A 17,968-nucleotide genomic window follows, 5' to 3' on the forward strand; every position below is an offset into this window, starting at 1 on the left:
TGAGCTTTTGTAAATCAAATCGGCTAGGAATCGATATTCTTCCAATGGTGGAAGCGCATCTATTGATTCGACACCGATTGCCACCGCCGTTGCATATTTCTGCCAGTCGATGTTCCTTGTAAGATCAAATGGAACCCGAGATGGTTCTGCAGAGTGAGGGCCACACTTTATTGAAATGATGATGGGCAAATGATCGCTACCATGGGGATCATTGATAACCTTCCACTGACAATCCAATGATAGCGATCTTGAACACAAAGATAGGTCGAGTCGGCTTTCTCGAGCCGGAGGTTTTGCTATACGTGTCGCTTCACCAGTGTTCAAAATAGTCAAATTGAAATCGTCACATAAATCGTAAAAAATAGCCGCTCTATTGTCGTCATATAGATCGCCCCACCCAGTACCATGGGAGTTCATATCACCCAGAATTAATACTGGGGATGGAAGAATCGAAACTAGATTCCAGAGTTGACTACGGCTAATGGAGGTTCTTGGTGGAACGTATACTGAAGCTATGCAAAGATCTTTGTTCTTCACATTTATTTGGCAAGCAACGATTTCGACGCCGGATAGAGCAGGAAGGGAAATTTTGTAGAAAGGGTAGCACTTTTTGATCCCTAAAAGTACTCCTCCATAAGAATCGTCTCTATCCAGGCGTATAATGTTAAAATCGTGGAAGTTGAGTTCTTTATCGGAAGAAAGCCATGTTTCACAGAGAGCAAATATATCACAATCAGAATTGTGAAGTAAAAATTTGAACGAGTCTAGTTTAGGCACTAGACTACGGCAGTTCCACTGTAGCACAGTGATCATATGTTCAACCTCGTTCGACGAATTATCCATCGAAAGATATGATTGATGCAAGGAGGGGCCATGAAACAGTCAATTGCTTAAGATATGATTCTAACGTTGGAAGCAAGGCAGAAACTAAGCTTCTTAGAGGGTCTTGTATGTTGAACATGTTTAATATGAATTCCACAATGTCCGAAAAAGCTAGCAAACCTCGTTCGGACTTGGATTTCTTTTGAGAAGTTTGAGGAGCAGCTTTTTTATTTTTTTTATCTTTGTTGGGCAATGGCGGAAAATTCTTGCTGCATCCAGGGTTTGGATCAACAGGAGCCTTCGGTTTTGTTTTTTCATCCCCATTACCCTGGGAATTTGGCAATCGTCTGGAGGTGACTTTAGTTTTCTTACGGCGCACTTTCGGGGAGGGGCATTTTCTTTTTGAGGAACCGTCTATTTTTGAAGGTGCGTGTACCACCGTAGAATCACCTTCATCGGATGAGTCAGAGTCCGATTCTTCAACTGACAAAACCGAAAATTGGTTTGCATCTTGGACGGCTGATGCAGCCTTCAACATTTGAGCATATGTCTGCTTGGAGCGTCCAGAGATTGAACGCTGCACTTTATCGGAGTGCTGTTTGTACATCGGGCACTCCTGCAAGGGGTGAGGATTCTCGCCACAGTAAGCGCATTTTACTGATTCTTTGTGGCAAGAATCCTCTTTGTGGTTTTCACCACATTTGCCACAACGAGTTTTGTTGCCGCAATGGCTGGCCGAGTGTCCCAGCCTTTTGCAGTTGGTACAATTATATACCCTCTGTACAAACAACCGCACCGGAAAAAAAGCACCATCAATTTTAACAAAGTTTGGGAGAACAGAACCTGCGAAAGTCACCCGGAACGAGTCTGAATGTTTATAAACTTTTTTACCGTCTAGCAAAGATGCTGAATGCAGTTGCCTTACATCCAGTATCTTCACTAGCGCGGTAGCGAATGTCGAGTTTTTAAAAGTTCCCGAGGCATGTTTCAAGTCCTCGACAGTCAGACTCGCGTCGGAGACCACGCCTTCTATCTCCACATCTCGAGAAGGGATGTAGATGTTGTACTCAACACTAAACAACTCGTGATCAGCAATTTTATTTGCCACATCATAAGTCGGTGCTTCTACACGCAGTTTGTTGAATCTTTCTTTGTGTACCAAGATTCCCGGATACTTACGCAGCAAATCTCTCGTTATGTCGAGAGTTTTCAAAGGTTTATTTTTGGGCCGAAAAAAGACAACCCATGGTCCTTTCGAAGACGGTTCATAGTATCTGGTTCGCGTAACGTAGGCATCGGAAGATGCCATAAGTGTTGCGCAAAAGCGGTGCGCAACCACTTAAGAAGGAAAAAAAATAAAACCTTCACTAATTAATTAATTTTAATTACTAGTAATTAAATTTTTTGCCCGACGTACGAACAAATCAAAAAAAAAAAAAAAAAAAAATCGAAACAAAAAAAAAAAAAACTTATATCTACTTGCAAAAAGTTGTCTCACTATGACCCATACTCCCCTACCAGGGGTGAGAGACAGAGTCACGCGCCACGAGGCAAAATTAAACTACAATAGGGAGGCAATGGACTTGCAAAATGTATTGTCTAATACTTATGCCGGTTGTAAACAACCTATCAGCCGTTGCAGCTAGATGGTCCGTTTGCTGCTGCTGGTGGTGATGATTGGTGTTGGTGGGTCGGCACGATGATGATAAAATGACTTGACGACCGGATGGATTACCGGGGTGGATTAAAGCTGGATGGCAACTCCAAGGGGCTCGGCCCATGGAATTCCACTTCCTCTGTTGCACACTGGTCACTTGGGGCACCCAATGGGGGGGTGAAAAAACCGCTCGGGCGGAAAAAACACCGAAAAAAATTAGATGCCGCGCGACTGAGACCGGGACGTTGTTAACCGACTGAGTGTTCAACTAGGAATGAGATTGAATGGTTGTAGTGGTTCATCTTCAATCGAATGATATGAAAATTTACAGCACTGGCTTCAAGACCTGTGGCTGAAGCTATATCCAAAGATATCAAATTAACAAGATATCCCACTAATCAATTCCTCATACAAGGCATATAATTACCACCCGAATGTGATCGCAGTACCATCTGTTGAGTGCACATTGAAACTGTTGGGAGTTCCCCGCCAACTTTACCACCTGGGCTCAATAACTGACAGGTGTCAGCATGACAGATGTCAATGCGGAAGTTGATGATCAGCCGAGGAAAGAGGACGATATCATCCTCGAAGTCATCATCATTATATTGCGATAGCAAGATTCTTTACCACTTTATACGCAACAGGAATACTTGAGAAAACCATCACACATCCAAGCGCGCATCATGATGTGCTTGTAATATGTTTTACTTTCGAGCGAAAGAGTTTCCAATATACCACCGGTATCAGTAAGATGCAAATCTCTAATAGTAATTGTTGATTTGCGGAGCTGGTGCTCAAAAGAATCTTAATAAGCATAGAAGTAAACATGGGAAAAGCATTCACTCTCTCTAAAGAATTATTCCAACACCCCAGCCACTGGAAATGCAACGTATCGAAATCATTGCTGAACGTAATAAAATACGCCGTCTTCTTTGGCCAACGCAGCATGCATTCTATTCAAAAATTACATTGGAATAATCATTACTTTCCTATTTTATAACGTAGGAAGTATTTGTCAACGTCGGTGATAGCAAACGCAAACGGAAGAAGCCGAAGCTGAATGATGACGATGAGTGATGACACCGCTTCGTGTTTTGATTTGCGCTGTACCGTCCGCTCAGTTCTGTGGGTTCGTACATTTTCGTGTTGTTGGTGTGCGTGTTTTCTTCCAACGCTGCAGTTCAACGTTGTCTCGTCACAAACCGTTTGGCGCTGTTATCTGTCTCTATAAATTCCAAAGAGTGAAGGGGGTCTGCTATATCCCACCATCTCCGCACCCACATACGTTACGAACAATGCGGCATCCATGCTCGATCGCATGTATATAAGCTATGGGCTTTGCGAGCATTTGCGAAGTGCTGCCACACACGTATGTTCGTTCACAGACCACAAAGCTCTTACAGTGCGAATTTGCCTTCCCCACCTCGGTCGTAAACAAGCACGTGGATTATGGTCCCTCCGCCCTCATCTTTTGACTGCCGAAAACGGATTATTTGCTTTTTGCTGAAGGAAGTGTTACTACTACCTAACGCTACAACACTTTTCACACTGTATAACACTTTTCAGTGCTCAACCTGTAAAATTTCTACCTTGTTCAACTCTTATTCCTCTTCGATCCTTGTTTGGACCCTACCCGAGGTAATCCTTCTTGGATATCGATTTGGAAAATTCCTTCTTATAGTAATCTGTTTGGAAGTCGATTTGGATAAAAATTTACTGCCGCCATGACGCCTAAACGCAAAAGAAAGGGGCAAACTCTTGATCCCCCTTCTGATGAAATTAATTTGAGTAATCAATTTGATTTGCTCACGGATGATGAGAATGATCCATCATCCACAAAAAAAATTGTAGTAAACTTTCCCGGCTTAATGCCAAGAAGGAAAAGAATCCCCCTATTGTGATAACCACTTCCGATTTCCATGCTCTTCGCATGGAACTTTTGAACTTCGTGAAAGTTAAGTTTTCACTACAAATTGGACGTTGGGGTGAATGCCGTGTATTGGCTGAAGCATTGGACGGATTTAAATGTCTTCTCAAGTATCTTACTGAGAAGCAGCACAAATATTTTACTTACGACACCAAAACTGAACGTGTGTTCAAGGTTGTCATGAATGGACTGCCCAGTGGTGAATTCCTGGATCAGATCAAAGATGAACTGGCAAAATTACTTGGAGTTGTGCCACTACAAGTAATCAAAATGAAAATGAAATCCCGTCCTGGCGATTCGCGCAACGGGATTTCTAATGATTTTTATTTAGTTCACTTCAAGTCTAGTGAACTAAACAACCTTAAGGCCTTAGAAAAGCTAGCCTTATGCTCCATGTCCAAGTGAAGTGGGAACACTTCAGGAAGACTGGAGGAAATCTCCAAAACCTCACCCAGTGCCGTAAGTGCCAGGGATGGGGTCACGGAACTAAAAATTGCTACATGCCAGCTAAATGCATGAATTGTGGTGATTCCTCTCACGCAAAGGACGACTGCCCTGTGAAGGAAGATCCTAATAAATTTAAATGTTCAAATTGTGGTGAAAACCACAAATCCAATTTTTGGGAATGTAAGACTCGCAAAGCGATCCTACAATCTCGTGCTAAGCGACAGGTAGGAAACGCTCCACGTTTCCGACCTGGTACACATTCCTCTGCTGTTAACAACGGTCAGCGAGGAACAAATTCTACATTCGTACCCGTAGGTACAAATATCACCCCTGCTTCAAATGTTTCATCTGTACCTACTCCCCTCGCTGCTAACAATGTTCAGCGAGTTAATGGAGCTGCCTATGCTGCTATTGCATCGGGTAGAAATCAAAATACTAACCAACGTAATTCTAACGGAAATTTTGACAATTTTGACTTAGGAAGCATTACCATAGAGGTAACTCTAAGACTAGAAGGTCCCGTTATAACGTGCTCAACTTTTTGGCTCAGCTCTGGTACTCCCTTCGGTCCCAAGCTAGTCGAATCACCCCTCGATACATAGGAAAAACCAATAACCCCTCATTTTATCTGTCAAACTTACATAGCGAATCAAAACAAACATTGCATAGTACTAGAATTTCGACTAGAATAGGGTACGTTAATCGTTTGCTTGGGACCAATAGGCTACTAAGGCTGTGAACCATTTGCCAAGTTACATTTAACTCGTGGTTAAAAGTGACATTTCGAAAGTTATTTTCTATGTTCGAAAATCCCCGTGCGGTCGATCGACCGGTTTTCAACCCACGGTTGTCAAAATTTAACTTCTTGTCTGTCAGAAATAGCAAAGCTCGGATAGCAGGGTTCATCGATAACTTTCCATCTGTCAAATTTTAACTAAAAGTTAAAATAATCCACCAAATGGTTCAGAGCCTAAAGTGGTGAGCCAATTTAAAATCGTTAGTTTCGTATTGATTGTTGGCATTACTGCCCCTAAAGGGTGATACGGTCAAAATTTGGTCAAGGGAAAACGCGTGTAAATCGGTGAAATCGTTTATTTAAAAAATCAAATTAAATTTCTTTTTCAAGTTCAATTAGTATAAAATTCAGGAAAAATATTCAGTTAGGCTTCCGCTTTTCCAAATCCGAATTGCCGGGCCTTACGCTTGACCCCTGCCATCAGATTTTGTACAGCCACCTTGTCCACCTTCTTCGCCGCAGAAAGCCAGTTTGCCTTGAACTGCTGCTCGCCCTTAGCAGTTTTTTTGGTCTTCTTTAGGTTCCGCTTGACAATAGCCCAGTATTTCTCAATTGGGCGGAGCTCTGGCGTGTTGGGAGGGTTCTTGTCCTTGGGAACCACCTGCACGTTGTTGGCGGCGTACCACTCCATGGCCTTTTTACCGTAATGGCAAGATGCCAAATCCGGCCAAAACAGTACGGAACAACCGTGTTTCTTCAGGAAAGGCAGCAGACGTTTATTCAAACACTCTTTCACGTAAATTTCTTGGTTGACAGTCCCGGAAGCTATGAAAATGCTGCTTTTCAAGCCACAGGTACAGATGGCTTGCTAAACCAGATATTTCTTTGCGAACTTTGACAGTTTCATGTGCTTGAAAACATCTGCTACCTTTCCCCTTCCTTTTGCCGTATAAAACTCCTGTCCCGGAAGCTGCTTGTAGTCGGCTTTGACGTAGGTTTCGTCGTCCATTACCACGCAGTCAAACTTCGTCAGCATCGTCGTGTACAGCCTCCGGGATCGCGCTTTGGCCGTCGTATTTTGTTTATCATCGCGATTTGGAGTCACTACCTTCTTGTAAGTCGATAGTCCGGCTCGTTTTTTGGCTCGATGCACGGTTGTAGACGATACACCCAGCTTATTTGCGGCATCTCGGAGAGAGAGGTTAGGGTTTCGCGTGAAACTACCGGCAACTCTCTTTGTCGTCTCAGCGGCTTCCGGTTTTCGATTTCCCCCCGATCCAGACTTCCTGGCTGTCGACAAACGTTCCCCAAACACTTTAATTACATTTGTAACGGTTGATTTGGCAACTTTTAGCGATTTTGCCAACTTTGCGTGCGAGTAGCTCGGATTTTCGCAATGCGCGAGCAAAATTTTGATACGCTGCTCTTCTTGCTTGGACGCCATTTTGACAACTGAAGAGTGAATTCCAAAATCAAAATAGGAGCAACATTCTACACACACACACCTTCAAAATGAGGGGTGTTCAGGTTTTTTAAATGCAAAATTGAAAGAAATACGTCAAGTTGATATTGACCAAATTTTGACCGTATAACCCTTTAAAATGGAAATTTTACAGAAATCATTAATTGACATGATTTCTGATATGCTTAAATCTAACTCCATGTTAAGATAAGGTTAAGGTTAAGAAGGACTCAAATTATTTCATTTATAGAAATGATCGTCTTGCCATCATTGTTCATAGACGAATCAAACATAAAATTCTTTCTTCATTTGAAACCAAAGTTTTTGAGTGGGGTCATTCGTTGAGTTTCGGTGTGAAGCAGAACCATCTTCTCTCTGGACGGTGAGACCATCGTTCGTCGGATCCGCGCGCATGTCAGACGTGGCGGCCTCCGTTAACATTCGATCTGCTTCTAGCTCCTTAGTAATCCCACGTCGGGAAAACAGTTTTCATCTTCGGTGGACTCGATGGCAACTTGAGGTAATGGTGATGGACCATGCTGAAAGTTTGATGCACTATTGAAAAGTGTAGGATCCAATCCTGCTTCAGCAGGACATATACTTGAAATAGATTTACCTGGACAATTTGATTCTGTTCTGCTGGTCACATCAACATATCCCTCTGGTAGCTAGCTGATGTAGTATATACGCTGCTTAGCATTTTCCAAACGTTTCTTGTGTAGCAGACAGGTGCTGCTCCACGCAGAGTGTGCGTCGTCGAATAGATCTTCATTTGGCTTACGATGAAGATTTTTATCCTTGTAGTTGACACAGAGTTCGGTTTGCGCCGAGCACTCACGGACGCCGTGCTTTCCGGTGCACTTAGGACAGCATAATTCGTTACGGCAAGTAGATGTTTTGTGGCCGAATTGCGAACATTTGTAGCAACGCATAGCATCAACGACTTCAAAAACCGTGCAACGTTCCCAATCAACATTTACGTATCGCGATTTCATCAGCAATTCAAAAGCTACAACATTGGTTTCCAAAACAGCCATATACGAAGCACCAGACGCGTTTTCGATCTTCTGTGTTCGAATAACTTCAATTCAGCCAGATCAGGTAGGCGGTTTTGTTTTTTTATCAGATCAACTAATAGCGAATTCGTTTATTATCGGGGTTGGAACCAGTTCCAACCCAGTGCGAAACCGAACTTTTTGTCAGCGCGAACCTCAACCTGAGCTGGGTTTTAAAAACAAACGAGCAAACTGACGTTTGTCAGAAAATAAGCAGACCCAATCTTGATACCCGATCCAGGTTGGAACTGAATAATAAACGAATTCGCTATAAATTACTGCTGTCAGTATCGTCCGAAATGCCAACAATTTTTACTCTTGGTGGTTTCAGAATGTTAACCTCGTACTTGTTTGGGAACGTTGCACGAGCCACACGCACCGTTTCGGTAGCAAGTGCATCAGATCCACATCTGATGACCACCTCACCGTTATCTCGACGGCGAATATCCCTAACAGCATAGGAAACAGGATTAAATTTACTGCGAACGTCTAGGGGCTGTTCATAAACTACGTAGGTAGACAGTTTAGGGGGGGGGGTGACAATCATCCACGGACCATACATTTTTTTTGTATGGACAATTGTCTACGCAGGGGGAGGGGGGGTCAAGAATCCAAAAAAACGGTCTACGTAGTTAATGAACAGCCCCCTAGTTTGGTGACGTCAGCTGACTGTTTTTGTTTGGGCCTTAAGACAACAGTTTGCTTAAATTTATTCGTCTGTTTTGGTTTCGACTCACCCTGCTCTGGGGTGACAGCTTTGTTTTCATCTTTCTTCGAGGTGGTGTCTCCACTGCTCTTGGATGAATCGGCATCCTTCTTATTACGAAACTCTCCCGAACGCAATATGATGAGTTATTATTTCAAGAGGATTAGAGATGGCTTCTAGGATATTTCCAGGGACTGGTTTTGTTTCATACAATAACTCTATAAGCTAACTCTTTTCTTTTCTCATTTGTACTTTCAAAACTAACACGCAATCCAATTTTAGCATAAACTTGCTCACAGCAATATTGCATAACTCATACCTATGTCTAAAATAACCACATGCTTAATCTGTGAAATTCTGCCGTTATTGTTCCATTTGAATGTCCTTTTCCTTTGTAAAGCAATCTCAAATAATACCACCAAATCACTAACTTTCCAAACCCTTCTAACCAGACGACACCCGCTGGGAAACGGTAGCTCGGACCACCAATGGTCCCATCCAGGAGTTCACCGTCAGCTTCCAGAGCCTGCTGCCGTCGACGGCTTACAAGTTCCGCGTGATCGCCTACAACCGGTACGGGATCAGTTGTCCCGTCTACTCGGACGATGCCATCCTGACTCCGTCGAAGCTGTACCTGGAGTATGGTTACCTGCAGCAGAAGCCATTCTACCGGCAGACGTGGTTCATGGTCGCGCTGGCGGCCACTTCCATCATCATCATCATCATGGTCATAGCCGTGCTTTGCGTCAAGAGCAAAAGCTACAAGTATAAACGTGAGTGTCGTCTTGAAAATGTATGATGATGGTCAAATTTTGAATGATCTGCATTACTTTTTACAGAAGAAGCACAAAAGACCCTGGAGGAGTCGATGGCGATGTCAATCGACGAACGGCAAGAGCTAGCGCTGGAGCTATACCGCTCACGTCACGGAGTGACGAGTAACAATGGCACCTTGAACGGGACCGGCACGATGGGACGGCGAACCGGTACGATACTGGGCGGTAGGAAACCACAGACATCTGCCGCAGCTGCGGCGTCCCTTGGCAAGTCACCGCCAAGGCCTTCGCCGGCGTCCGTCGCGTATCACAGCGACGAAGAAAGTTTAAAATGCTACGATGAAAATCCGGACGATAGCAGCGTCACGGAGAAGCCGTCCGAAGTGAGCTCCAGTGATTCACAGGTAGGTTTTAAGCTGGCTTCAACTTCTTTCCAATCTAATTATTCCTCTTTCGTTTAAAAAAAAGGCCTCGGAAAGTGAAAACGAGAGCGTCCGTTCGGATCCGCACTCGTTCGTGAATCACTACGCGAACGTGAACGATTCGCTGCGGCAATCCTGGAAGCGTCAGAAACCGGTGCGAAACTATTCCAGCTACACGGACTCGGAACCGGAGGGGTCCGCAGTGATGAGCCTCAACGGAGGTCAGATTATTATGAACAATATGGCCCGATCACGGGCGCCGCTGCCCGGATTTAGCTCATTCGTATGACCTTCGTCCTGCGATGGGATCATTGACGAGCTGGGCGCGAAGCTGAAAGCCAGGTGCAACGGCACCGGGATGGTGAACGGCGGAGTGGCCATCGTCGGTGCCGGCCGCATCAATGGTATCAGTGGCAGCAAGAGCGAGAATCAATTGTCCTGATAGGATCCGCTGGGGGCGGTGGAGATTTATGCCAGAGGTAGCTGTAGGAAACTTGTTTGTGATACAAAAGTTTTACACTTGAAAATTTAGGCCGAGGATGCGCGCGCGAGAGATAGACTGACTGCGAGACAGCGAGGTGAGTGGAACCAGTTTTTTTTTAGTTTTGGTTTTTAATTGGGAAAATGCGAGCGATTCGGGACGCAACCAATCTATCGATTGGTTGGCGGTTTGCTCGAAACAGGAAGAAGCATAATCAAAAATGGGACTGATTTTTTATTCTTTACTGTAGAATATTCAAATTTAGTTTAGTCGACTGCTCTGTGTCGATACTGACGATTAATTTAAAATCTACTTAGAAGGAGAACTTCTTTCCGAACGGATTAGATGTAGTATTGATAAATATTGATACGAAAAACAATGCTGTTATGTACAATACCACGCTGAAATTAGTAGCAGAATAGATTATAGGAAATCGAGCCATAAGTAGTATATTTTGTAGAGGGACTTATCCCTTCATGTAAATTACGTTAATCAAATTGAGAAGAAATTTCACTGGAAGAACACGTCATTCAACACGGTGGTGCAATATGAAAGTTTTCTAATGAAACGTCATACAAAACATTCTATTATAATGGTAATACAAAAAAAAAAACTAACTACTTTTCGATCTCAAAACAAAATCGATGAACGGCACAAAACAACACACGCAAATGACTGCCCTCTATTGAGTTTTAGGAAAGGTTAAAACCAAGCTCCAATGGTACTTACTGAAAAGAACCCCATAGAAGTAAATGTTCACTGCCATCATCAACAACTGTTTATTCCAGTATTTGCAACCATCCTCCACGGTCACGGAACATTGCTTTGGTCCATATTTTTTTTTCTCCCCACATCTAATTCCAATGATCCTTGACCTGGAAGGATACGGCTATCCTTCCGTTCGATTTTAGCTCATTTTTTGTACTTTTAATTTGGTTTCGCAAACCTACAAGTCCAAATATACCTTAACTACATTTCCAGTTGCCTTATTAATTAGAGTCACGATTTAAAACAAAGGAACATATATATTAGCATTTTCCTGTTCACCGTTGTTCCGTGCAGATTCGATGGAGAATATAAGATGTGATGTAAATAGACCCCAAAAACAAGTGTTAATGTGATAGCACTGAGTTAAGTAAGAGGTTTTATTGCAAGAGCAAACTTTCTACCCTAGTTACGAAAACTACTTATTATTAAACGAACGAAAATCGTGTAAATGTTTATCTTTGTATAAAATTTATACAGCATATTAATAGTAATTTATGACGTAAGACTTCTACACTATTTTTACATAGTTAGCGAAAGACCTTAAGAAATGATGATCGAATGCAAAACGAACTGCAGTATATAGGAATCAAGAGCACAATAGCGGAACCACAACACCCAAACACTCTGAAACAGATATCAGTGGCAAAACAATCGAATACACAATCCTTTTACCCATTAAATGAAGCAACTGCAGAACCTACTTCTGGTTGCGATACTGGTTATTATTACTCATACACATTATGCCTAACGAATGCATATAGTCATGATTGATGAACAATAGATACCTATCCGTACATTGACACTCTCACAAAATGTAATCTTTAGTCGTATACAGATTGCAAAGGCAGCGGATGAATGCCTCCACATAAATGTTCGATCAAAAGATGTGTATAAATGAATACAAAAATGATTAAAAAAAAGCCATCGTAGATGATAACTTATCCGTAGAGCAGAAAAGAAAAATCCTAATGGGCTGTTCATTAACTACGTAGACGTTTTTTTTTGGGATTGGGCCTTCCTCCCCCTGCGTAGAAAATTGTCCATACAATTTTTTTTTAATTTGTATGGGCCGTGGATAATTGTCAACCCTCCGGCGATCCTAAACCTCCCTAAACTTTCTACGTAGTTTATGAACAGCCCATAAGTAGGGTGGGTGTTCCAGTACCTAAATAGTACCTGCAGTTTTATATTGTTTATTGCACTTCAGTTCATCGCTCATTACCTAATAGTACGTTCAGACTAAAGAGCCTGAATTTATATATATATAATATATAAATTCAGGCTCTTTAGTTCAGACTACAGAGTTATAACAACAATCAATACGAAACTACGAAGGTCCCGAAATAACGTGCTCAACGTTTTGGCTCAGCTCTGGTACTCTCTTCGGTCCCAAGCTAATCGATTCACCCCTCGAAACATAGGAAAATTCACTAACCCCTCATTTTATCTGTCAAACTTTCATAGCTTGAGCTTGATTGACCGCCCACGGTTGCTACTCTGTTATTGCCAGACCAGCTGTAATTACACAGAGAACCAATAGACGATGCTTGGGACTAGCAATCATCCTCAATGTGTAAAAACTGGTGATCTTAAATTAGGCAATACCAGCGCCGGCCGCGCCCGAACACAGGTCAAGAAAGGAATGGGAAGGATTGTGTTGACATGACACTCGCTTTGATGGAAGCCGAGAACACCTCTGCACTTCCACGAGGAATCACTGGGATGTTGGATAAGAGGGTTGGGTTTGCAGCAGGGTTCGTTTTGGTAAACGATAAGCTGAATTGATGTCCTAACGATCATATAACGCGAAGAAGCTTGGGACTAAACCCACGGTTTTCTGCTCAGTAAGCAAAAACGTTTGCCACTAGGCAGACAAGCACCTTTTTAATCACCGAGTTGCTGTTATTACCATGTAGTCATATTAACAAATAAAACGATTGACGAATCTTGAATGTGGATGGGCCTGAGATTAGACTCATGATGTTCTGCTCAGTAAGCAAAAACGGTTGCTCTAAGGCCACCGAGCCCCTCATATGTATCACATAATACCGTTGCTCAAATTTTTGTATCCATTCAAACCCGGAACCAACGACAACAACGAGTTTCGCAAAATACACGATACACAAGCGATTTTACCATAAATCTCTTTGATATGTAAGGACCTGGGACCGCGTTTTTCTGCTCAGTAAGCAGGCCACTGTAACCGACGATCTTTCAAATCCGAAAACTAAAGACTACGAAAAAGTACTTAGGCCTTCATTAAGTTCCACTTTCGAGCGACGTTCAATGTTTCAATTTTCTCTTTACGTATTGTTCAGGCTATAAATAGGCTCTTTTCAAAAGTTACGCGAGAAATACGCACAATCGTCGCCTACCTCGTAAAACTGGTTCCAAACGACAACAAAGGCATAAGCAACGATGGATTGTTGAACTTTGCTGGCTGGTGTAGTGCTGCTGAAAAAAATAAGTCTAATATTTTGGTTAGTGATCGTTTGGATTTGGGTCACCCCACGTTGTGTTTAGGTTAGTATAAATAAATAATACTATTTAGTCATATAAATCACCACAGCTCATTATCTTCAGCGTTATCGGTTTTCGTTTCTGGATCTTTAGTTGCCTCTGTGATATACTTACTTGCGGCATACTATTTTGGGAGTGTATATGAGCGTGTACCATGTACGGTAGCTCATCTCTCATCGTGATGGTGGGACATAGTAGACAAATTAGAGAGAAAACAAGGAGGTATTAGTATTAGGTATATGTAAACAAACAAAACAAACGAAGAGAAGAGGAAAGAAGAGCAGAAAAATAAAAAAGGGATGAAGTAGATAAAAAAGAAAAGAAACGTAGGCAGATTATTAGAAAAGGCATTATCCGAGACTCAGCAATCAAATGTCACTCCCGCCGAGATCTCAGCGAAACCCCCTCCCCACCGAGACCCGCACAGCCGAGCTCGGTAGAAAAAACTAAGTGTGTAGATAGATTAGTAGGAAAATAAATAAAACTACTTTATGACTCAAAGTGCAATGAATGAGCGTTAGTTTCGGGATCATTTCAGTGTTAGAGTTATGTTAGTTTTGATCCGTAATCAGCCCTGCTGACCCCTCCAACATTAGTTGCAGGCAGTGGTTGTTAGATAATGCGGCACTGTAACTACTACTATTTTAGAGGTATGATTCGTCAAGTTTATACAACTCAATGTTTCAATTGAGCCAAACTATCTATCTTACAACTACAAAAGCAAACCTAAACTTACAATTATATGCAAATGCAAAATGAAACTTGACAAATCATCGTCAATCCCCTTATTACAGGGCAGGGCCTGACGATTTGAATTTAATTTTGATCAGTAAACGGGCACCATATGGTACATTTTCTCACCATGAACCCATTTCCAGTCTATCTGTACTATTTAATAAATGGAAGCCATAACATGGGTTACGCTCCCCCTAAGCGGGTCCTCCGCATCCTGTCTCTGTCTTATCTCAAATACAAAATGTCAATGGTATGAATGTATCTTTATATAACTTGGAAATGACGTACAATCAAATAAACCCGTAACCTACTCACTTGGCCAGGCTTCAGAATCGTCCAGTGGGCAGTGCGCTCTACACTCTAAGTTCCCTTTTTTTCAAATTTACCGCAAATTTGATATTTTACCCAGTGAGTGTTGATTAGTCACAATGAAACATTGTGACAGAAGTTGAGGTTACTAGTGTATTAAATAATCTAGGTCCTATTTAGGATTATATCTGAAAAATCCAAATCTGGCCAACGCCCACCCTAAACCTAAACCTGTTCTAATCCACCTGAAATGACTAACGAATGGAAGACTTTGACTACCCAGCCATGCAATAGTCTCATTCCGTGCCATATGGCAACTTGATGATTCTATTGCGCTCATCTTCTGGCACCACCCAGGGGAGACTTGGTCCTGTACCCAATGCTTAACTTATCTCCATTCCACTCAGCTACTCGCAATTTCTTGTGATATAGTGGGCGGAATATTATTATATGAGACAATTCAATGCAGACGTCTTTCCAAATTTGGCAGATCGACAGGTAATCGGTGAGTTACCACGATAGTTGCTATTCAATAACTCAACAACGTCCCATCGTCAACGCCTGCTATGAGAATTTCCTATTGCAGACGCCAACGAAATGACGTCATCGAGCTATCGATCAACTACCCTGGTTATCGCCTGGTACCTTATAGCACGATGCTAGGAGGCGAACCGGAAGAATCGATGAGCTACCTCCCCCTTTATCTGTCAAACTTTCATAGCGAATCAAAACAAACATTGTGTAGTAGTAGAATTTCGACTAGAATGGGGTACGTTAATCGTTTGCTTGGGACCAATAGGCTAGTCAAGTAGTGAGCCAATTTAAAATCGTTAGTTTCGTGTTGATTGTTGACGCCACTGCCTCTATGGTTATAACATGTTACAGCGCAATCTTGATGGTGGTTTCTGTGTTGCAATTATTTGACAACCGTTATAACATGTTATAACTGCTCAGTCTGGACAGCGCTTAAGCACAGACAAACAGACATAACTCTTAGAAGAAATTCTTCATGTAAATTCCTAAGCATTTGTTTATTTGTTATGTTTGCATCAACAGACTAGAAATAGTCCCAATGATGTGTTGTAAAAATAACAACAGATTACAGACTACATATACTACAGTTACAAACGAAAATAACAAGGAAAGCATTGTCAAGTTACTAACAATGTAGACGTCTAAAATTTTACACTTAGCTGATGGGCGTCAAGCGCCTTTGGTCAGCAAAAAAGGCAGAGAATCTTCGGCGAAGCATATTCCGTGTCAAGTGGAAATCGAACATCGACGGTACTCGGTTGAACACTCGCTGCAAGCCGTAAATAGCATAGTGCTCCCTAAGCTATAATTAGTTCGAAGAAGTGGAAGTCTTAGCACAAGACTGTTGCGTAGTGATCGAGGTTGAACATTAATGTTCACTTGTTGCAGAATTGCTTCGCAGTCGATTCTTCATTGCAAAGTATCGGTGACGGTTAAGGCTCTGAAACATCTCTTCGGATACGTAAGGGCTCGATATTGATCAATTGGCAGCGATTCTCGAAGCTTCGAAGACGAAGTGGGTAACTCCAAGGCAGGTTACGGAGCGCGAAGTGAAGAAAACGTCGTTTCACAGATTCAATTCGCTCGGCCCCATTATTGTAGTTCGGGCTGCAGAACGCAGAGCAGTATTGCAACGTAGATCGTACGAAAGAGCAATAGAGCGATTTCAAGCAGTAACTGTCTGTGAAGTTCTTAGTAATCTTGAAGACAAAACCAAGAGTTCTGGAGTTTGTAGTTGAAAATAATCGGTTGTTTCATTACTTTGATTGTACCCTTAGCTGTGTTGACCACCAGTCGGTTTAGACAACACTAGTCAGCAAAGATGTCAATCTGATTTTGGAGAGAACGGCAGTCGGCGAGTGAGTGGATGCACAGGAAAACTTTCAGATCGTCTGCAAACGATAATCGTGGCCCTGTGATAAAATGGTGAACGTCGTCGAAGTAAAGGAGAAATACCAATGATCCCAGATGGCTACCCTAAGGTATACCGGACTTTGCGCAGAAGCTTGCTGAGCGACAAGAACCCAAAGTTACTGTCAGTTAGAGCTCCGTGAGGTATGAACGAAACCATCTACAAAGATTTCCACCGATCCCTAGTCTATCAAGCTTAGCGATCGCAATTTCGTGGTTCAGCTTATCGAAGGCTGCCGTAAGATCTGTGTAACGTCCGTTTGGGTCCGAGCTGTCTGTGTCTTAATTAGCACAGTAGGTTCGTAGTTGTGGAACGCCCAGTTATGAATCCGTGTTGATCTATACTTAGATATTGCTTGCAATGCGCAACGTCCGGTATTCCTTAGGGTAGCCGCTTTATACGCTGTCTTACTGGAAATCCTATGTATGAGTCCTCATTGCAAGACAGCCTATGCCGTGATATAGGCTGTAATGTGAACGGGGTATTAGTAACAATCAATACGAAACTAACGATTTTAAATTGGCTCACTACTTGACTAGCCTATTGGTCCCAAGCAAACGATTAACGTACCCCATTCTAGTCGAAATTCTAGTACTACACAATGTTTGTGTTGATTCGCTATGAAAGTTTGACAGATAAAATGAGGGGTTAGTGGATTTTCCTATGTTTCGAGGGGTGCATCGATTAGCTTGGGACCGAAGATAGTACCAGAGCTGAGCCAAAAAGTTGAGCACGTTTCTTCGAGACCTTTAGTCTTAGAGTTACCTCTATGGTATTAAGGGCTCTATGACAACCAATTCAAAAAGTTTTGATACAGAACTCAGTGACGTAATTCCCCGGTAGTTGTTTACGTCGCGTTTGCTTCCCTTTTTATGAAAAGGAAACATATCCGCAGTCTTCCAGCAAGACGGAAAGATGCCGCTGTAAGGAGAGAGCTGGAATATGCGGCGCAGTGGATTTAAAAGACAAGTGATGTTCTTTTTAAGAATAATCAACGGAACACCATCGGGTCCAGCCTTAGCTGAAGTATTAAGTTTAGATTCTACTCTAGAAATCGTATCTGTAGTGTCATCGACAACGCTGAACGTTTGGTTGACCAAAGGAACATTACTGGCCGCGGAAGTAATGAGATTAGCGTCTTCAAACACACTAGCAAATTTGGCTGAGAACAGGTTGCAAATGTCTTGTTGATTGCCA

At 42.4% G+C, this 17,968-nt stretch overlaps 1 protein-coding gene across 6 annotated transcripts in view; it reads left to right on the top strand.

Annotated features, from left to right (window-relative positions):
- Nucleotides 1-12,142, top strand: part of sdk (sidekick cell adhesion molecule) — a 362,757-nt gene extending 350,615 nt beyond the window's left edge. For all 6 annotated transcript variants that reach the window (XM_065228676.1, XM_065228671.1, XM_065228673.1 and 3 more), the window contains 3 exons: nucleotides 9,268-9,588; nucleotides 9,655-9,995; nucleotides 10,060-12,142. In XM_065228676.1, coding sequence (XP_065084748.1) covers nucleotides 9,268-9,588; nucleotides 9,655-9,995; nucleotides 10,060-10,302 — 905 coding nt within the window. In that variant the 3' untranslated portion in view covers nucleotides 10,303-12,142. The remainder of the gene's footprint in view (nucleotides 1-9,267; nucleotides 9,589-9,654; nucleotides 9,996-10,059) is intronic.
- Nucleotides 12,143-17,968: the final 5,826 nt, after the last annotated feature.

The sequence above is a fragment of the Ochlerotatus camptorhynchus genome, unplaced genomic scaffold, assembly GCF_037179485.1.
Source record: "Ochlerotatus camptorhynchus isolate MF236.1 unplaced genomic scaffold, CSIRO-AGI_Acam_v1.1 ptg000300l, whole genome shotgun sequence".
Classification (NCBI taxonomy): Eukaryota; Metazoa; Arthropoda; class Insecta; order Diptera; family Culicidae; genus Ochlerotatus; species Ochlerotatus camptorhynchus.